The sequence below is a fragment of the Octodon degus genome, unplaced genomic scaffold, assembly GCF_000260255.1.
Source record: "Octodon degus isolate 3935 unplaced genomic scaffold, OctDeg1.0 scaffold00055, whole genome shotgun sequence".
In the NCBI taxonomy this organism is placed as follows: Eukaryota; Metazoa; Chordata; class Mammalia; order Rodentia; family Octodontidae; genus Octodon; species Octodon degus.
This window is the reverse complement of record NW_004524631.1, coordinates 5,991,534-6,014,085: the sequence shown is the minus strand read 5'-3', so window position 1 is coordinate 6,014,085 and position 22,552 is coordinate 5,991,534. Positions and strand designations below refer to the sequence as shown.

At 43.5% G+C, this 22,552-nt stretch overlaps 1 protein-coding gene across 1 annotated transcript in view; it reads right to left on the bottom strand.

Moving 5' to 3' along the window:
• Positions 1–22,552, bottom strand: part of Slc7a14 (solute carrier family 7 member 14) — a 56,531-nt gene that overhangs the window by 7,515 nt on the left and 26,464 nt on the right. The window contains exons 3-6 of the mRNA XM_004633458.2: positions 21,402–21,619; positions 11,885–12,031; positions 9,167–9,375; positions 6,475–7,352 (exon numbers count right to left, since the gene is read on the bottom strand). Of these exons, the coding sequence (XP_004633515.1) occupies positions 6,475–7,352; positions 9,167–9,375; positions 11,885–12,031; positions 21,402–21,619 (1,452 nt within the window). The remainder of the gene's footprint in view (positions 1–6,474; positions 7,353–9,166; positions 9,376–11,884; positions 12,032–21,401; positions 21,620–22,552) is intronic.

Sequence of the window (22,552 nt, the reverse complement as noted above, 5' to 3'; positions counted from 1 at the left end):
CAGGTCAACATTTTGGCTGCCATTGCAGTAAAGCCCTGCCCCTTCCTGTCCATGTTTCTCCATGCCCAGCAAGGCAGCCCCTGCACAGCCCCTCCCCACTCTCTCCTTGGAATCCAGCCCTGTTTCCCTTCCTAGCCAGGCACTCCTTATTTTTCTTGCTCTTCTGAACATGATTTTAATGTTGCAAGTGCTAACTGTTTTATCCTCTGCCACCAAGGAGAATTTCAGACTTATTTATGGGAAATATTGTCATGACTTTGGTGCCCTTTAAAGTACCAATTGATGGCCTTTCTCCTTCCCCTTTCTTTTCCTCACAGTGGCTGTTTCTGGTCATTTATAATGGGATTTGAAATTATGGATCAAGTCAAGATCATAAAGGCTTGCATCAGAATACTTAGGTTTTGGTACTGGAATCATGAGCTTATTGCCCAAGTCACACACAAGTCTGACATGTTCTCTGTATCTATAGACAAGAATTCATTTTCCTCAGAGGGACTGAAACACTTCCAAATGGAAACTTGGCAGCTCTGACGGTAAGGGTGCCCACGAGCTAGGCTACCAGATGGTTAGTTCATGGTAAAGGCCCATGGGGAGGGGCAGGCCTGAAAGAAGGGTACAGTGTTTTCCTCACTGTGTCCCTGCTAGTTTCATATTCCCTGAGACTCTGCCCAGTCCCTTGAGATGTTCTTTTACAAATCTGCATTAGCTAAAAGAAAAGGAAGATGAAGAAGGCTGCTTTGTACTCCCTTTGTTGGGATTGATAACATTTACTACATATTATTTATCTTGTCTGAAGGAAAAGAAACGTGTTGGGTGAGTTTGTTGGAGATTGTGCTTCATTTCACTCTCAGTTATGCTCTTCTGAAGGTCAAAAGCTTAGCCATGTATTGTTATAAAATTCTGTGATTAAGATTCATTTAAAGAACATTGGATAAAAATGTGTCTAAAATGATAATCAAGCTATGACTCATCTTAACCAAGGAAATCTTTAAAAAAATAGCTGATGTTTCCCAAGAAGATCCATTTAAAATTATCTTTACTGTTCTTCTCAAGAAAGTTATACTGTGCATAGAAAGATTAAAAGGAAAGATCTGATGTTTTAGAGGCTTAGAAATTTAAAAGTGGGGGCTGGGGAGATAGCTCAGTAGAATAAGTGCTTGCCTGGCAAGCACAAAGGCCTGAGTTCAATCCCTGGTTCTGAAAAAAAAAAAAAAATAAAGAAATTTGAAAGTAGGAGATTTATTCTATAAGATCATTAAAGATTTTATAATCTAATTTATAGTACTAGATGGATATATTTTTATATGCAAAAATTTGTTTTTGAGAAGCAGTTTTTGTAATTATCTGCCCTGCTTGATAATTTCTTCTTCTGATCTCTAGAACAGTGGCTTTCAATTTTTGGCATATGTTAGAGTCACTTGGAAAGCATGTTATATCTTAAACTAATGGTGGTGAACCTTTTAGAGACCAAGTGCCAAACTCCCATCTAAAATCCACTTATTTATTACACAGTGCCAACATTGCAATTAAAGCCCAATCCTGAGTTTTTAATTTAGAAAAAAACAACTCATCCATTAACATCTTTTATCCTAAAGGAAAAACACAGTAACTCACATGCTATAGGTTTGCCACCATTGCCTTAAACTGGCCTCAGTGATTTTGAATGTCTTGGATGGAGTCTAAAATCTCACTTCTTAATTCGTTCTCCAGAGATGTTGATGTTGTTTGCCTGGGACCACATTTTGAGAACTCTTCTAAGCCTGGCTGAACATTAAAACTACTTGGAGGAGCTCTAAAAAGTACCCAATATTTGGCTAAGTGAGGTCAGTTGAATCAGAAAATCTTTGTGGTGGTGGTGGGGGAAGCTCAGACTTAGAATGTTTCAAAAGCAACCCATAGTTTCACTGAAGAGTAGCCAGAGTTGATCATCTCTGTTCTGGGTTAAATTTCAATATCTGGCTGCCTTCAAAAATCATGTTGCCAAAGCAGTTAGCAGCAGGTGCCCAGAAATGCTAGAAATCCTTCCCAAGTGTGGCTGGTGGGCTGCACTTTGTGATCAGCTGGCCATATGTTGACCTTTAGGTGCCTGTTGTCTGGCCAGCCCACTCTGTGAGTCAGTGTAGGGCGGTTTCCTGGGAGAGTTTGGAGCCTGTGCAGTGTGCAAGGTCACAAAAGGCACACAGGGAGTTTTCCCTGCCTGATAGAAGGGCAGCTGCACAGGTTCACATTGTGTTCTGGCTTTTGATAGCTCGTCTGATCACACTGGCGGACAATGAACCATTTTAGATTTTTGAAAGGAAGTGAGGAAATATTTCTTACTGTTTTTCTCTACATTTTCTCATTGGAGCTCCTTCAAATGTCAGTTCCAGGATGATAGAATGATCTGCATTTTTACAGACTAGTAAATAAAAACTCCAAGAAGTTAGGTGAATTTTCCAGTCACAAGACAAAGTATGGCAGAGCCATGATTTGAACTTGGTGCTGTTTCACTCCAAAGGTGAAGGCCTCTGTCACCTTACCAGTTTTACAAAATGCCCCTGGTGCTCCAGAAGCTGTAGATATTATGTAGTATCTGCTATAGAATATGTGAGGCTCAGTGAAAAATGAAAACATGGGGCCTCTTGCTTTGAAATTATTAAGAAGATGGCAGCTGCAGAAAACTAGGCCAAGTGGAGGACCTTGAGCACAGGTGCTACCCAGGAAGCCAGCTGGACCTGATGTGTTAATCACCGCCAAACATTCTGGTCAAATCGGAGTCTGCTCAGAGGCAGCTGGTGGGGTGCTAGCCCCACATCTGAGCACAGTGGGAGGACTGGATTCTAGTGATAGCCCTTCAGAGGGTTCTTGTTGATCTTGGGCACACTGTCTAACTCCTTGGAGCTTCACTTGACTCCTCTGTAAAATCAAGAGCGGGAAGGGGGAGGGTAGGGGGGAAGCTGTCGGATCACATCCGCTTCTTCCCAACTTTCCTTATTTATATGCCCCATTTTTAATATATTGCTTACAGACTCTGCCCCCCAGCCACCCACTGAGTTGTAATCTTGATGGCTAGATTCTGGCTGCCTGACCTTGGGTGATTGCTTCAGTTTCTTATCTTTAAAATGGAGATTGTTGTGAGAATTAAAGAAGTAAATGAGATAAACTCAATAAGTAAAGGGATCAGAAAAGTGACTGATAAATAGATGAATCATATGTTATGGTTTGTGCCTAGGTGTCCCCCCAAAGCCTCATGCAGTCTTGGGGGAGCTTCTGGAGTTTGTGATTGATTACTGTGGGTGTGGATGCTGCATTTGCCCTGGGGCAGCTAATTTGCATTTCAATGTAAGGAGGAAAGAGAAGTTAGCTGCTTGAGCTGCTACTACTTCTCCTTTTGTGCTCTTGCTCTTTGCCAAAGCCATGAAAAGTTGCTTTCTGCTATGTGCTGCTCTGCCTTGGACAGCTGAATATGGACTGAACCCTCCAGTAACTGGGAGCTAAATAAACCTTTCCTTCCTTCAATTTGGGTGTTGGGTATTTGTCCCAGCAACGAGAGAAGAGTAATTAAGACAAACCTGTTGTTATATTTTTTTAAAAATTAACTTTTTAAGTGAAAAAAATTAGTTTCTTCCAGAGCAAAAAATGTTTCTGAAATTACTATATATATATATATGTTATTTTCAGTACATTAATAATGTATGACTATAGAGACTGGGTGTGGTGGTATACATCTGTAATCTCTGTGCTTGGGAGGCTGAAAACAGGAGAACCACTGTGAGTCTGATCTACGTAATGACACCCTGTAGACCCTGTATTAAATACATAAAAATGTATGACTATAAAGTATTCTGGAAATTTTCTTTAAAACCAGCTGAAATACTACTAGTGGAATGGGCCCCATGGGGTGGGTGACATCATACTGGATGTGAAAGCCCCTCCAGCTTAAATAGTCTGAATGAATGTGTCAGTCTGTGTATGTTGATGTCTATGGCTTCATTCTCTTCACAAACTCATGACTGAAATGTTTCCACCTAGTCCAGTCACTTCTTCCCAGAAGAGGGCCTTTCCAACTGTGAGCTACATGCTACAGTAGAGTGCTTCAACTGGCAGATTGTTTCAACTGAGAGATTGTGAATAAACTGTATAAATGGTGAAAATCTCAGTGAGTGAATGAGATTCTCTTACAAAGCCTCCCCTAGGTCTAAGAAGGGGCGACCCAATAGTGAAGAATAGGGACACATGTTAACAGAAAGGTGAGACTGACCCACAGAGGCAAGAAATCTGCTGACAACACCATGTTTCCTCAGACTGCTGTGTTTTTTGTGTTACTCTAAGTATTACCTTACAAGTTCCATGTAGAGTCTACATCCTTGAGGGTCTTTCTGGATGTTTGACTTGCATTTCTCTTTTCTTCTGTGAAAAGTACTTTGCACAACTTAAGCAGTTCCTGAACACATAGCATAAATACTCATTCTAGCACAAAGGACACTCATTGAACACCCACTTCTCCGGCCTCAACCAGTATAGGCTACTAATCAAGTCTTTCTCCTGTTGCCCAGACCAGTTGAGTCACAGGTATTTGTCTTCCTTCTCCTTTAGACACTTACTCTATTATTTAATATGACTTTTATTTAATCTATTACTTTCCTAGTTCTCAAAGTACTTAAGGCTCTTCCTTTGTTAAGCATTTGCTATCAGAGACCCTGGGGTTTCCAAGTTATGTAATGGACATAAAACTAGTGGCTGAAGGCTGGGCATGGTGTCACATGCCTGTAATCCCAGCACTCCAGGAGACTGAGGCAGGAGGATCCCTACCAGTTTGAGGCCATCCTTGGTGACATGGTGAGTTAAGGTCATCCTGAGCTACATAGTATATCCCTATCTCAAAAAATTCAAGCAAACAGATAGACAAATATATTTGACTCAGGAACTTTAAAATTAGTCTTAGCCTAGACATCTCTCTAGAATTATAAAGGCATCAACCCCAGCCATCTCATAAACATCAGAGATGGTGAGAGATGGTCAGTGGGTAAATTAAATAAAGCTGATCACAAGGTAAGAGTAGAAATCTTGGAAAAGATACAGGACTTCTTGAAATCAACAAAAGTGAGTATAGACAACAACTTGGAGCCTACTTGGAAAGCTGTGAACCACTCAGGAGGAGTCACATAGCTGTTTAGAACAGAAGGGAGAAAATTAGTAAGTGCGATAACACAAGGGGACTTTCCAACAGGATGACTGGATATCAGAGAATGAGGAAAGGACCTTGGGAAAAATGTAGAACTCTCAGATATTTTACAAAAGTCAGGCATGAAAGGGACATTGAATAGTGAGTCCTTGATACAATTTTAAAAAAATTTTATTTATTTATTTATGTGTGTGTGTGTGTGTGTGTGGCCAGCTCAGCCCACCAGGGGGCGGGGCTGGCTGGCCTGTGGTGCTGGGGGATTGAACTGTGGTCCCTGTGCTTTGCTAAGCTTGTTCTAAGTAAGTGCTTTAGACCACTGAGCCATCTCACCAGCCCCCTTGATACAATTTTGACAGAAAGATAATGCCAGAAAAATCCACAGTTATAGTGTTCATTTAAAAATTAGACCATGATGATCTTTTAGTTTTATCAGATGTGAGATAAATGAACTTTTTCATAATTTTTTTTCACAGGTTTAGCTTCCAGGACAGAATTCCACCCCCAACCCCTATAATGGTATTATTTGTGTTCCTTTTAAAATGTGCATTCACTTTAAATGAACTTTTCTTGGTACAAGTTATCCTCACAGAAGAAATTTCTTTTTTTAAAAATGTGTTTGGTACAGGGTCTCACTACACAGCTTAGATTTGTAGTGATTCTCCTGTTTTCAGCCTCCACAGTGTTGGGATTCCAGGTGTGTGCCACCATGACCAGTCTCGGGGGCAGGCTTAGTGTGCACAGGGGCAGGAGTGGTGAGGCATGTGGTGCTAAGGATCAAACCCCGGTCCCTGCATTTGCCTGAGCAGGCACTTAGTCAACTAGCTATCTTGCCAGCCCCAGGAAATTTCAACAATGCAATATTCAGTGAAATGATAGCTTGATCAACATCATTCTACCAGAAAACAATGACCAAGGACAAAATTGGCAGAAAGGAGACAACTGGTTTTGACTCTAATGCAAAAAGCAAGGGTCTCTAGAGCCAGCCCATTTGCTTAATAATGGAGATGCATAAGGCAATTAGAAGGAAATGTTGGGATATGCGTGTTCAGCTGGGTGCAATGGTGTATACTTGTATCCCAGCTTCCTCTAGCTAAGGCAAGAGGATTGTAAATTTGAGCCCATCCTAGGAACTTTATCTCAAAATAAAAACAAAAAGGACTGAGGATATATCTCAGTGGTAAAATTTCCCGGTTTCATTCCCAGGACAGGGAGAGAAACAGAGAGGGAGGGAGAGGGGGAGGAAATGGGGAGGGAGTAGGGGAGCAAGAGGGGGAGGGAGGCTTTCAAACATCCCAAAAGAAGTTGCTTACCCACAAAGCACCAGACTGCAAACCGGATCCATGTGATGGTGGAGAGCTTGAGCATGAGATAGATATTCACCAGCATGGCAAAGGCAGGCACAAAGGGGAGGCAGGGGGCCATATAGGGCAGCTTCTTGGGGTTCTCTGGCTGCTGCAGAATCACAAACACCAGGATGCTGATCAGCAGCACCATTAGAGCAACCAAAAGGAGGGCCCACCAGCTCCTCCCTGAGATGTAGTCAGAACCAAAGATGATGAAGGAGCAGAAGATGAACATGAGGATGAAGAGCAGGAGCACGCAGATGGTCACTGTGTGCCCTGTTGCTGCAGTGGGCCGGTCCATTTTGCCTGGAAGGCCTAGCCGGATTCTCAGGGTATAGTAACGGGGCCCAATCAGCTTCTTCAACTTGATGAGATAAATGTTCTCAGATTCATCTGCTTCTATGCCTGTGGTCATGTCCACGGTGCCATAGTTGGGGTGGTTGACGTTGTAGGTTGACTTGTCTGATTTCCCAATGAGCATCTCGTTGTCTCCCAAAGACGGCAGGTTCTTGGCCCCACATGTGTTGGTGGCTGGGCCAGAAAACTCTTCCCCTTCACTCACAGGAGAACAAGCTTCCTTCTCACAGTCAGCCAGGATGCCTTCCTTTTTTTTGGTGTGCTCCTGAGATAAAAACTTGACAAAACCATCAATGTCACTCTCAGGTTGGTATCGAAGAAGCAAGACGCAGACAGAGACCAACGTGTAGGCGAGGAGTGTGCCAATGGACATCATCTCTATCAGGTCTCGCAGGCTGACCAATAGGGAGAGGAGGGAGGCCAGGAAGCCCGACACGATGCAGGCCACCACTGGTGTCTCTGTGTAGGAGCTCACGTGAGCCAGGAACCTGGAAGACAGGTGTGAGCAGAGTCAGCAGTGTGTCACAGGTGGTAACGGATGCTAACATGGCCAAGGTAGGGGGACAGATGTCAACAGGTTGGTGTATTTAGCTCTTTCTGGTCCTGCTCCTCCAATTTATTTCTGCACACTGTTTTAACTGGTTGATATTCCTACCCTAGAGTTTGATTCCTAGAATATAACTTAGAATTCACTTAGATTCCCTGGTTTCGAGGCAAGCGTCCTTGTTAAAGTTCCTGCTCATGATGCGATAGGAAGAGAGGAGTGAGTCTAGGGGATCTGTTAGAGATCTAAATTGATCTAATTGTTGTGAAAAAGGATGACATGAAGAAATCATAGCCTGCTCAGGAGCCTTTAAACTTATGAATGTGCAGCATCAGCACCACAGTTAGCTCCTAAGAATATGTATATTCTCTGGCTTCACCCAGGATCTACTTCATCAGGATCTCTGGGAGTGGTGACCACCATTAAAATGTCCCAAAGCTTTCAAAAACTTTGTACTCACTGCCATGCAACAATAATACAAAGGCTTAGTTGGCAAAATAGTATGAAATTATGAATCTGTACTCAGCATTAAGTTTGAGGTCACCTAGTTACCATCTGAAGAAAAGAGGAACAAGGGTGATGATTGGATGGTCCGTGTCCCTTTAGCTGTTCCTGAGGCCTAAAGGAGACCCCCCTTCCTTCTTCTCCTGCTCTGCCACCTCCATCCTCTTCCATTCCTCCCTCATGTCTGATTCATAAAGAACTGTCAATTTGCTTGAAGCCTCAGTATCTTTCCTCTTTGTTTTGTTTGACAACAGGAAAACCTTTGGATGTGTGAAGCTGTCACACTTCTGACACTGTGCCCCTTTCTTGATGTGCTCAGAAGCACAAGTGTAGCAGCTCTGACCTGGTGAGGACTGCAGGGTTGTGCAAAGGAAACAAAGCAGGCGATGACAGCTGGTGGCAGAGATTAGCCTCTCAGCAGCTCCCTCTGCACCCCTGAGAGCTCCCTGTCTTGTCTTTCTCAGGCAGGCACTGGGGATCAAGAGACGAGGCCGCCTCCCTTTATACCATGACCAGGTGATGAGGAGGAGATCAGGAAGGGGCTGCAGTAATGGAGACGTAACGACTGCACACACCGATAGCGGCATGGCCATGCTAGGGGTGGGAACTGCCAATATACTGGTATGGTTAAGAGTCTATTTTTGAAGTCACATAGCTTTGGTTTTAAACACTGGCCTGTCATTCAGCAGCTGGAGGATTTAGGGCAAGATGTTTCACCCCTCTAATTCCTGGTACACTCATCTGCAAAATAGAGTTATTGTGAGGACTAAATGGGATACTGTATACAAAGCACCCAGGATACACAAATGTTCAATAAATGGTAGCTATTGTTGCTACAATTACTTCATTCTGTACAGAGGTTCTTATTTTCTTTCTGATTGTTGATTTCTTTTCAACTTCAGAGGAGCTGTGAAGAGAGAGGGTCAGGTACCAGGGCTGTCTTCCTTCTTCCCCTATGTCATAGTTTGGCACCCATCATCTTCACAAGCAAAACACGATGCCAGTGGAGAGAGAAAGAAAACTGAGGGCACCTATCAACTGGTGCTGGATTGAGGGAGTTGAACTGAGGGGCTTTCTCAGGGTGTGGCTTTTTTCACTCACACTCTCCTAGGGTGTCTGAGAAGTTCTGTAGTTAATGTGAAGAATTAACAGAAGAATTAACATCAGAATTACTGCTAGGTTGACAGAGGGTGACAGTCATTCTTGACTGAAAGGATCAGCAGAGAAGAACACACGTCAGAGAACAGCCCTTACCTGAACAGGAGCCCATCACCAGCCATGGCATAAATCACCCTCGGCATTGGGAAGAGGGAGCCCAGCAAGCTGACTGTCAATCCCGCAACTGACCCAATGGCCACTACGAACTTTGCAGCATAGAAACCATGAGCCACAAACATCTCCATGAGCGGGGATTCAGTGTCAATGGCGTAATATGGCACCATCAGGGTTAAGATAATGCTCACCTGTTAAAACAAGAGAAGAAGTGACTGCAGGTAGAGGGGCAGTTGCATGGACAGATGGCCTGTAGGGAGGAAAGTGCTCTGCCATCAGCTAGTGTGTGGCTTTATTAGACCAGTCATTTGGCCTTTGCAACTCTTTTTTTTTTTTTTTTTTTTTTTGGCAGAACCAGGAATTGAACTCAGGCCCTTACGCTTGCCAGGGAAGCGCTTAATCCACTGAGCCATCTCTGTGGCCCTTCTTTGCAACTCTTGACCTCCATGTTTTTCTTCATGTGGGACATTAGTAGACTAGTGAAGACAACTACTAAAGACTGCATATGGTCATTTCAACTCTGAAGAATGTCTGCAGGTACTTCAGTCCCATGAAAATACAGCAACCCTGGTGGTGCACTGGGGGTGACATTAACAGATGGGAAGGCTGCTGTCCATGTCTAGAAGTGACCATGGACACCCTGCCCATGAAGGCAAGATTCTCATTTCTTTCATTCCTTCAGGATCTTCCAGGGCCAGGGTCTCATCTATATTCTCTTATTGCAAATAGCAGACATTAAAACAAGGTAAATGCTTTGGAGGTCCACAGTCAGAAAACTGATGGGGCCCAATGGGGACTCATATTTCCATTTCTTTCTAGCCTCATCCTGAGAGTTATGCAGGCCAACAAATAACTTATGGCATCAAGGTACAAGTCAGTCCCACACTAGGGATGTCAGACTACCGTGGCTTTGCTGAACCAGGGAACTCTTGGCTTGGGGCCCGCAGGATCTGTCCTCCTTCAAATTCATAGACCTCCCTCTGTAGAATTAGCCCCTGATAGTGGAGCAATGAGTGATGCAGCCAGATGTGGAGCTTTCCCAGGCCTGGAAGACCAAGCCTGACAGAAAAGAGAGTTCAAAATCTGAAAGGGAGAGGGTGGTCACACGTAAACAACTTCTTTCGCCTGTGCCTTGGGAACAAGATGCTCCCATGAAGCCATGGGTCACTAGGGAAGACAGAGTTTACCATCACCACCTACCAATGGGATCTTTTCAGAGGGAATAGTGTGGCTGCCTGCTGACCAGTAGAAGACCAAAGAGTTCCTGAGGTACGGTGGAGGTTCACAGTCTAAAAGAGACAATTTCCTGGGGACACGAACACTTGTGACATCTCCTTTGAGGCTGGGGTGGGTTACCCTGGAGGAGAGTGGGGTTGATAATTCCAGGAAAGCGTGCTGAGTCTACTGCGATGCTAGAGCAGGTTGTATAAAAAGTCTTAGACAAGAGTTCACTGTAGTCTCTAAAGTGCTGCTCTAAGAAAGGAATATTGAGGATGGGCTCTGTGTGTGTGTGTGTGTGTGTGTGTGTGTGTGTGTGTGTGTGCACTGCAGAGGCCTTCCTCAGGACAGGGGTGTAAGGAAGCCCGTGTGTGAGAGGGAGGTAATGATCGATCCATCCATAAAATGTCTGGTGTACAACTGGATTTCTGTCAGTCACATCTGCGGTTACTCTTGGGAGCTTTTGTTTACTTTCTGGAATAATTCTGCTTTGCAGCTTGTCTTAACCATTAATTGGCCCAACTTGCTTAGTTAGTTGCTGAGGATGATTGTTTGGGAAGGGGAATGGCAGGGGTGGTGTGCTGCACCTCCAGCAGCTAGCTCTTTCCTACTTGTGGTGACCTGAGAGGGTAGGGCCTTTCAGACCTGGGTGTGCATGCATGGGTGCATTTTGCGTGTGTGTGTGTGTGTGTGTGTATGGCTATATACCTAAGGCTTGTGAGCTTGTTCTCTCTATTGCCAGGGGCTGACAGGGTGTTAGATATGGCTGAGTTATTTCTGCAATAGGAATTCTGGGCCAGGAGCTGAGAGATGAAACATCAATCGTGCTTGGAGGAACATCTCAGGGGATTCTGAGGAGACAAGGCTGAAGGCTTCATTCTGAGGGCTGCCTGAGGCAGGGAAACCCCAATGATGAGTTTGAGCTGGTGTGAAAAATCAGAGAAACAGTGGAAAGAAAGTGCGTTTGCCCCCAGATTTTAAGGGAAAGAGAGTCTCCAGAGGACAATGTATTCTCTCTCCCTGCTCTGGGAGCCTCGCCTCTTCACTGCTGGGAAGCTCCCAGAAGACAGAAGAGCATTGAGGGCTGTGTGCAGAGGCAACAATGCCTCTGCTTGCATGCCACCCGTTACTGCCAGCCTATGACCTGAGCTTCTTGGACGGCAGCCCATTGCTGTCCACCATCCCCTGGGGCAGCAGCCCCCATGCAGGGCCTGGGCACTGGGAGGGGCAAGGATGGAGATTCAGAGGCTAAGGCTGAAGCGAGGGCCTGGGGCTACTTCTCTTCTCCAGCTGGACTCATGAGTTTCTTCTTATCATTGCTGGGTGGGGTGATTAGGGCACAAGACACAATCATATAGAAACCAAGAAGGCACAAGAAAAGTCCTATTTCCACTTAGAGGAAGGGACACAGTCCTAGAACCATGTTTCAAGATCAAATATAAAAAGGATATGAGAAGAGTCCCTTCAACATATGCTACTTACAGACACATATGCTGTCAGGCAGATGACCAGCGAGGCAGTGATAGCATATGGTATGGACGTGTTAGGATTCTTGGCTTCTTCCCCGGTGGTGGCAATGATGTCAAAGCCAATGAAAGCGTAGAAACATGTAGCTGCTCCTTGCAGCACCTGTATGGATGATGGCATTGATCAGGCTCAGAGGACCAGAGCAGCTCAGGACCTTAGATGTGCCACCCATGACTGCTCAACTGAGTGGCAGAGAGGATTGAGTCATAGAGTTAGTGCCAAACACCTAAGGGCTTGTCTCTACTTTTTAGCTGTGTGAGCCTGGACAATTGCCTCTTGTGTTACACGGAGATAAGAATTTTTATGGCCAAATAAAAATGGGGTCATTCAGCACACTCATATCTCCTTTCTTCTTCTTCTTTTTTTTTGAAATAAGTTAAAAACAAACTGATAGTTGGCCCTCTCCATCTTAGGGAACTCATTAACCTTCTTGCACTTCGTTTTCATCCAGCAGTTCTCAAACACAACCACAGGCTGCATGACTTGCTTAAGGGATATTTAGAAGTACGTGTAGATGCTTCTGCCAGTCATGGAGACATGAGCTGGGAGCTTCTGGCATTTAGTGGAGAGGACTCAGATGCTTCTGCACAAAGAATTGTCCTGCCAAAATTTATGTTAGTGCCTCTGGCAGGTCATCTTGGGTACCTTCTAGACAGGAAGTGACAGAAAAGATTTTTGGATCTTTAGCCCTGTTTCCTTCAAAGGGTAGACAGAGTAGAGCCAAAACTAGGTGTTCTGTTCCTTTTCAGCCTTGAACAACCAAGTTGGGCATGAGGCAGACAATGAGCTTAAAGCTGGAGAGGTGGTACCGCATAGCATCTGCTGAGTGTGTCTGCCAGGAACTTATGTGGCTCCTAGTGTGGCTGGGTCTTCATGTCAAAATGTCAGTGAAAATCTTCCATTAAATGTGTATAGCTTTCCTCTGAAAAATCTATTACAGTTCAACTGAGTCTTCTCTACCTGGGAATTAGCATGAACTGGAAATAAAATATGTGTCTCTTTAAATGTCCAGGGGGACCAGGGATGTAGCTTAGTGGCACAAACGCTGGCCTGGCAAGTGCAAAGTCCTGAGTTCAATTTCTGTACAAAAAAAAAAGAAGAAGAAGAAGAAGAAGAAAGACCTGTGTTTTTGGGCTGGCCAGATAGCTCAGAAGACTAATGCACCTGCTTAGGCAGGCACAGGGACTGGGGTTTGATCCCCAACATGCCATGCCAGCCACACCCCCAGGGCATGGTGAGATGGTGATTGAGACTTGGGTAGTGGCATGCACCTGTAATCCCAGCTCTTGAGAGGCTGAAAATAGGAGAATCACTATGAGTCTGATATTTGTAGTGAGACCCTGTAGAACTTGTAATAAAAAAAAAAAAATGCCCAGGGACATCTATGTAGGAAACAAGATGTGGGTACTGGTGTACTGGGTAGGGGACAAACTGTGAGCTCTATGGAAGTCCAGGGAATAAGGGCTGCTGTAGATATTTCCCCCCTTGATCCCTTATTCACTTTATAAATAGCTCTGTGCAAAGTATGTGCCAAGCAGAATCTGGTCCAAAAATTTTTCACTTATACCTTCCCCATCGACATTTCTAGAAGGAAAACGCAGAGTAATATTCTAGAACCTTCAGGATATATCACCAATTGAAGATCTTATCAAACCTTCAAATGGCAATCTTTTCCCCTCTGTAAAATGAGTTGGTCTCCTCTGCAGTCCTTCTGGACCAAGATTCTGATATTCCAACTACTAAGCTAAGGTTTCTTATCCCAGGGTGAATGGCATTGATGGGGGAGTGTGTCTGTGACTTTCTGGTGGAAAATAATCACATTTTTATTTTCACTAGCCTCTAATAGAATGTCAGCAGTTCTTTTCATTATTAAGGCCACTACTTCAAAATCATAACAGGTACTAGGCATAGATAATGATATTTGTAGCACTAGTGAAGAAGTACATTGTTACCATGTCACAAGGGCCATATGGAGTCCATAGTCTCATGGGGCTGGAATGGAGTCTGTGGTACCAAAAAATTAAGAATTCCTGGTCTGTTCTAGTATGTCGGGTAGAAAGAGCTTCTCTAACACAAGCAGTGCCATAGTTCTAAGAGCTATTTTTCTGGAAGAGAAAAGGGCTCCCCTCTTCCCTTCTAGAAAAGCCTTTTGTATCAGGCTATGGAAAGTCTTTGGTATCCAGAGAAGGAAAGAAAAACAGACCTCATTTTGTCATGCAAAGAGATTCATAGGCTTAGAAATGTGCTTGTTTTACTTGTCAGGGATTTTCAAAGATGAACAGATGCTGGGACGCCAAGCCCACTAAGCTTCATTTTGAACTTGACACACATATAAGCCATGCCACTGTGCTGTAGACTGATCAAGGGTAGCCTTTCTCTAAGACAACTTCTAGAAAGTAGATCTGGGCTCTCTTCATTTAGAAGTTCTCTTTTCTACCACACACACAGACACCCCTTGCCCCACTTTCTTGTACATCATCCAGTGACCTGATAAAGCAAATGGGCAGATTAAGGACAAATTTTGAAAAAGGTGAGAAGTCTGTGGTACAGAAGACATGAGGAATGATAGGTGACTCTAGACTGTCTAATCTGAAGAGCAGAAGACTCAGTAGAAGATACCTTCAAATATCTGAAGGGCTGGTGAAGTTGTGGACCAGAGGTGAATCCCAGCACCATTCATGGAGGTAGGATTGGGATTTATTTATTTATTTATAAATATTTATTTATTTATTTTGTGTGTGTGTGTGTGTGTGTGTGTGGCCAGCTCAGCTCACCAGGGGGCAGGGCTGGCTGGCATGTGGTGCTGGGGGATCGAACCACAGTCCCTGTGTTTTGCCAAGCTTGTTCCAAGTAGGTGCTTTAGACCACTGAGCCATCTCACCAGCCCCAGGATTGGGATTTAGGAATGTAGATTTTATAGTCAAAACAAGGTTGGTTCTGCCATATATTAGCTTGGTAACCTAGCACAATTTCCTAAACTCTTAGAGCTTAAGTTTCTTTATCACTAAAATGAAGATAACAGCACTTGGATCATAGGATTGTTACAAAGATTAAGTTAGCTAATATAGTAAACTGCAATCCCTGAATGCAACAGATGCTTGGTAAATATTAGCTTTAACCTGTAGTTTTAGAATTGCTATTGATACGTTTTCCAGAGGAGATGAACCCAAGGTTCAAACTCCTCCTCCCTAAGTTCCATATCTTTTTCCTCTTCTCACACTCTTCCTTCATTTAGAACTTGACACATATACATCACATTGCAGGCACTTTGCTTGGTAATGGGGACATAGTCATGAACAGTAAAGTACTCTGAGCTTGACCTTGTGGATCTCAGAGTTTGGAAGAATACTTCAAGACTCCATATGCAACACTGACTATGGTAACAAACTGAACAAAATTTATAGGTATAGTATCTATATTATTTGTAAAATACAAATACTTCTGTTTCCTAAATACATGAAACAAAGGATTGGCAATTACTGATAATAATTAAAAACCAGGAAATTAACTACGATCAAGCTGATAAAAGGGGTGATGCATGCTAGCCTGAATTTGCATATGTAGAACTAGGAAGCAATTACAGTTGAAAAAAGAGTACCTAGTCACAGATAGGACATCTGGAGACCCTGCTGAGCAAGGCAGCTGACAGAATTGAGCTCAGATGATTCAAATGAAATGATGCCCAGGAAGGGTCTATTGACAGGTATCGGCCAGTGAGAGGGGGGTGAGGGAATCAACTGGGATTCTGAGACAATGAGAAATTGATGTCATCTTTCTGCCAGTGAGCTGGGGCAAGATAGTGGTCTTGGAGTCCAGCAAGAGCTGCAGAGGTAGAGTTCAGGAGGAGCTATGGCCAGTGTGGTGCCAGGGCTTGGAGAGGAAGGAAAAAAATCTTCTGGCCTTGCGTCTTCTCATCTTGTGATTGCCAGATTAGAACTTCCACTGGCTACACCCAACCAGAAGCAACGGCCAGGGGGCTTGGGGAACAGAATCCAGAGCATGAAGCTGGGGGGAAAAACAGTGGGGGAGGAACAGCACACCTACGGAGGCCAAGCTCACCCCAGCCTGACCCAGATTACACAGACTACCAAAGGCAAGAGAAGGTTAGCAAGAGAGGCCACCTTTGAACCTGGGGTAATTTGGGTGAATTTTGTTCTTTGTAACAAACAGTAGGTACAAAAGAGCCGTGGATCAAAACCATCTACGTGTCCCTAACCAGATAACCACTGTCCTCCATGCCATTGGTAACTGGTATTTAGGATTAGGATACTGTTACATGTATGAAAGGATGTGTGATCCCTAGATATGAGCATCTATGGATCAAACTGGAGAGGGAGCTGCGCGCGCGAGTGTGTGTACCTATATATGCTTCTATGGAAGTGTATGTTTGTTTCTGGGTTCACTGGAAAGTTAGAGTGGCTCTTTTGTTGTTTTATATACTTAAAATAGCATTGAGTTAAATCATTTCCCAAAGTAAATCTTGTGTGGTTGATTTCTTGTGTAGTATCAGCCAGGTAATGCAGAAGGGTCCACCCCTCCAACAGCTTTAGGAAGAAATAACCATGCCTCAGTTACTGGAGGGCTGTTGGGTACTTAGTTGTCAAAAGTAACCTCATTAATGACCTGCTAATCAGTGTGTGGGTTCTCTAAAAGCGGCTCCTGGCTCCTAGGCCTTGCTGACTTTTGAGAGGCACTAGGAGGAGGGCCCTCCTACGTTTGGCTAGCCTGCCAGATGCCTAGGAGATAATTAGGCCCGTTTGCATAATTCACTCCCAAGGTAACAAGACAAACCTCCAACTTGAACAGCATTTTCACCCACCCTGTTACCCCATCTCTATTAGCAGCCTGCCCACAGTGACAGTGGAATGTGAAAATAGGTTCCAACAAATGGAATCAGATGCAAGGAACATGAAAAACATCTTTTCCTTTGTTTGGGGATTGTCTGAATTTTCAAAAAAAAAATGCTTGTTTGGACTGTTTTCCTGGCAGCCATTTGTGCATTAGAGTGTCTTGTTTGGTTAAAGAAAAGCCCTAAGATAGCATCAAGAACAAATAACATGAAGGGCGCGCACATCCCACCGTGTTCAGGGGCTGAGCAATTGCAGATGGAAGCAGGGGCTCCACAGAGGGCGGGAGTTACTTGATACGGGGAAAATGTTTGTTGTTCTTAAGTTCTTCAAGACCAAAGAAACATTTGACCCAGAACCTGTAAGTGAGTAAACCATTCCTTAAGCTATTTTCTTTGGAAAGAAATGGTTGGAGCAGGAGAAAGAGTAGGTTTGTGAGAGCTCTGTTGCTAGAAGACAGATTGGGCACTGACGGTTTCAAAATACTGTACTTGCGAGTGATGCTTAATGTTATATAATGGAATCATAAAAAAAAAAAAAGCCCTATATGGTAGTTTTCTCTGTCCCATCCTAGCTAAAGTGATTAGAAAACAAATTGGATTGGAACTCTGTATTAGTCCCTTAGTCGGCAGCAGGGGTCAGGGTTTCCCTAAGGAGTGAAGATGTCCCTGCAGCTGCCAAGGAGGAGCAAGCTTTTGTTGATATTTGTTAGGTAAGAGTGGGACATGTGTTTATTACCCTGATAATGCACATGAGAGGGTTTCAGGTTTTCAAAACCGTGATTTAAATCCACAGTGCTCTTGCTGGATTGGAAAGATGACCTGGATCCAAAGCTGAGAATGAAGAGAGCCGGATGCTCACTCAGGAGGAAACGCGCTGTGCAGAAATGTAAGCCCAGGCAGAGAGCAGAGAGAGTGGATGGTGTCATGCTGGGCTGTCCTTCATGCTCAGGTGATACGCTCAGTCACAGCCACCAGGACATGCAGCTGAGTTTCCTTCAGAATAATGGATTTTACTGAAAATTCAGAATCCTAGCCATGTTCTTTTCATAGTCAAGGACAAAGCTACTCCTGATAGATGTGGGTGGACTGAGGCCAGTGGCCAAAGGTGCAGAAGCAAACCGACAAACCAGCAAATCAGCAGACAAACAAATGATAACTGGTTCTTTGGGTCCAAATGTGGGAGGCAGTGGAGTGAATACAGCTCTTGGGTCATCCAGGGCCAGGATCAGATTTTAGTTGTCACTTCCAGTTTAGAATTGTGATCTTAAATTCTGTAAGAATTTAAGGGCTAATAAAATGTACAGTAAATGTTCAAATTAAAAAAAAAATTATTACAGCTTGGGCTCATAGTGATCCTCCTGTTTTCAGCCACCCCAGTGCTGGGATTACAGGCCTGGTGGACAGCTCAACATGCCCAGGGATGGGGCCAGTGCAGCATGTGGTGCTGGGGATTGAACCTGGTCCCTGTGCTTGCCTAAGCAGGTGCTTAGTCCACTGAGCTATCTCACCAGTCCATTCATGCCACTTTCTGAAGCAGTTCTAGAATCTCTTTGTGTCTTTACAAGGTATAATAAAAAATACAGTGAATGGTGCTGTCACATGCTGTCCAACCACAAGGCAAGCTCATAAAAATATTACAGTGTGTCTTCATCCACCTTATTCATCAGATCTGGCACTGTGCCACTTCTGGGTCTTCCCCAAAGCCAAAATGACATGAAAGTTGAATTGTATTTTGGTGTAAAATTCAAGATCTTTGTACTCATTCTGGAGAGCTCTTGTGAAGATTAAATAAAAGTGTATATGAAAGAGTCTGTCACAAAGAAAATGTTAAAATATCCTTTCTTTCTTATGGCTCAATTCTAACCTTTTGTTACAAAAGCTAGTGAGAACCCAGGATGCATAAGTGGGCAGCTCAAGGCTAGCTTGGCTACTCTTTCCTTGATGAGGTAAACTGTAGTGGGCAAAGGATGTGGAGTCCATGAGAAAGGAAGGGCAAACTCTCTGAGAAATAAAGTCCCTCTACACACACACACCAGGTGAAAGACAAATCTAACCAACCTTCTCATCCTCCTCAGATTTGGGGACAGGCATTTATCCACAGGATGCTAACTCTTCTAGTCTCATTTTGGGACCTAAATTACAGGAGGAGCCATGAAAGGAGCCACTAGGAGCATTTGGAATGGAATAAGTTATTAAATATGAATGGAATAAGTTAGATAAATAATTGCTTTGACAAGATGTCTTCATAAGCAGTGGAGCCTGGGTTGGTTTAATCATATTCTATTTGAAGATAAGAAACGAGCTATGCTATCTTTCAATGTTACCTCTAGCTCTTAGATTCTAAGATTTTACGAAAGTTTAAAGGAATTATAGCATCTCATATTAACTACCTTATGTTAAAGAAGGAGGGATAAGAACCCTTAAAAGAACCAGGCTCATCATATTGTAGATGAAATACTGAATAAAGTAGAAAGGGTTTCGGTGTCCCACAGAAGGTCAGAACGTCAGCCGTCAGCCACAGCACTGATGGCCTGAGAGATCTGGAGGTTACCCAGCCTCTCTGACCCCTGCAGCTCTGCTTTTTTTCATCAAGAGTAACATTATCTGCCCTCAGGGTCTGCTTCAGAAGTGAGATCATATTCATTGTTATTCACCTAATGGGGTAGGCAGTAAATATTAGCTCCTCCCTCTTGACCTTGTAACTATCACTAATTCTAAGAATGTGCACTAAGATAACCAAGATTTGGTGCTTTTTGCAAGCATTTTGTGAAGTTTGTTTTTCCACTTGATGGATGGGAAAGCCTTAAATACAGAAATTAACTGATGCCCGAAGTCTTACAGTAAGTTCATGACCCAATAATTTCTTACATTGTTGAGCAAACACAGAGAACGTTTTCATGTGCTACAATAAAAATGCAGTTGAGTTCCAAGAAAACATTCTTTCTTCTCACTCTTATAATTTGTTGTTTCTCTTATGTGATAGGAAAGGAACAATTTGTATCATAAGAAAATATAGACATGGGGATTCAGAAAGGGGTCAACAGTGTCTCTTTGTCTCTTCTTTGGATTTTTAACCAGTTCCTGTATATATTACTTTTTTGGAGAAGAGGCGTGAGCTTTGTGGTTCTTTGGAATTTTTTTTGATAAACGGAAGACTAGAATTCTTTAAAAAAAAAATTAGATACCTTCCTTGCTTATTTCATTGCATTGAACAGCATGGCATAGGTCAGAATAAACAGAAGTTATTTTGAACGTTCTCCAAGAGAGATTTCTGATCTCTAGACATCTTGGAGGAAAATCAGTGTAAGCAAAAGCCACAAAGCTAAGCAAGTGGAGTCCTTGGCTCTCCTCTGCCCCAGTGTTGGGCAGATTTGCCTTTCTTGGCTTCTGGTGATTTCTCATTTGTTGCATGAGACGATAGGACCCTGAGACCACTCAGATCCCTGCCAGCTGAAAATTTTCTAATTTATGTTCTACTGTCACACACATGGCCAGTGATTTTTACTGTTAACCCCATAAAATAAGCATTTTAGTCATGCCAGAGAAATAAACCAGTCCCAACTTACAGCCACTTATAGATACAAAGAATTTGCCACTCTGACCTTCTCATTTTTCTCTTTCTTTGTGGTGCTGAGAATTAAACCTGGGGGTCTACTTGTGCTGGATAAGTGCTTCTGCCACTGAACTATCCATCTCCCTGACTCTCTCACTCCCTTTTTACTTTTATCTTGAGACAAGGTGTTGCAAAGTTACTTAGGATGGCCTCAAACATGTGACCTTTCTGCCTCAGCCTCCTGAGTAGCTGGGATTAAAGGCCTGTGTTATTGTGCCTGGCACCATTTTTCATCAGCATAATCCATACCACTATATGATATGGATAAGATCTGAAAATGTTCCTTTGCTTCAGGACACTCTCTTGCTAAACTCCAGAACAAATTAAATAGACTTCTGTGCTGTAGCTGAGGCCTGGAATAGGATTTCTAACCAGCATTCATTGAGCCTGCTCAGGTACGCTCAGACCCACCAGGATTTTCCCCCGCGGGTGAAATGCACATTTTTTCTCTAGTTTCCCACCCTCCATTCCTGGTCTCCTTTTCTGCCTTGTCTATTTACAGATGTGCCAGATTCTCTTGTAGGAATAATTTGTAGGATATAAAGAAATTCTGTGAAACTAAGCTGTTCTTGTACGGTTTTTAGAGGGCAACAGGCTCGGCTTGGGGTCCCTATCCTGATGTATAGTTTGTGCTTAATTCATTTGACCTCTCTGAGTTTGAGTTTTTCATCTTTAAGAAATCAATGTAATATTTTCCTCCCAAGATAATTCACATTGATTTAATTTGATTTGCTATGTACAGTCATTGCTACAGTGTCAGATCTACTGCAAGAGGCCCCAGCATGGAATGTATTATTCTCATTCATGTAAAATAATATTTCAATAAATACTTGTGAAACAAGTAAATTTTAAAACCCCAAGAACCTTTTCTTCAGTTAAGTCCAGACTGAAATGATCAAAAGGCTGCTGTGAAGATTATGAGACAGAGAAGCCACTTAAAAACCCAAGTTAGGGAGCGGCAGGGTGGAAGACACCGTGAGTGAGAGGTACAGCAGGCTTCAAGGACTCACCCCAGACCAGCCATGGGGCAAGAACTGGCCCTCGGCCCAGTATTTCCCGTTGATGAAGAAGAGGCCTGCGATCATGATGAACACCCACACTGCCAGGTTCAGCACGTTGAGGACGTTGTTGAAGCCCACAGAGTTCTTCACCCCCAGAGCAACAATGACGGTCACAATGATTGCAATCAGCAGAGCCAGAAGGTCAGGGTAGGATTCTTCGCCTTTGCCTAGAGGAGAAGGGCAAGGCTTAGTACTGTTCAGAGGGAAGAGAAGGCATGCACATTCCTGACTTCAGGTATCTGCTTTCAGTTCTGACCCCCAGAGCAGTGGTCAGTCTGTCAGTCCAGACACAAAAGAGAGAGAGAGAGAGAGAGAGAGAGAGAGAGAGTGTACCTGCCTATGTGTCTATTTATAGACAGGTAGATTTGGTAGGTAAGTAAGAGGATTTGAGATCCCCAAATTGGGATGTGTAATGTAACAGTTACAACAGCACCTGTGGGAATAAGGAACAGAGCGGTGGTGACGGGTCTCTTCTGGGGTTTTCAGGATGTATACCTAGGTTCCACCCGTCCTGTGAAAATGGTTTTATCTTCAATATTGTTAATTTTGTGGCTTGTAAAACTTATATTCCATGCCCCAAAACTTTGCTTTTACCCAATTTTAAAATGCATGTCTTTGGAAACTACTGTAAGGTGGGTTTTCTGCTCTCTCGTGTGCAAGTGGCTGCCCAGAATTGGGCTGGAGGCAGGTCCTGCTTGTTTGGCCTTGCCCTTTGGCCAGGGGAATCCTGCCCTCTATAGGGTGGAAAAGGAATTGCACAGCAGTCAGGGAACTGGGATTTCTGCTGCACTTTTGCAGCCAGCAGGCTGACTTTTGGAATGTTTCTCTTCGTTTTGCATTTATCTATAAAGTTAAGGAGATGAAGGACAACCTAATTCTGTGCCATTTTATGAAATCATTGTACGGAATAAAGCGGTTTTCATACTTTCCGTACTGTCACGGTATCTGGGTGAAAAACTTCAGTCAGTTTTTCTGAGACAAGAGATATTGAGGTCAAAGGACTTTCCACAGCCACAGTATCATTGCTTGGAATTTCTGAGGAAAATCCCAAAGCTCCCTCAGCTATTGGTTAGCTTCTCGTGAAGATGAAAAGACAGCAG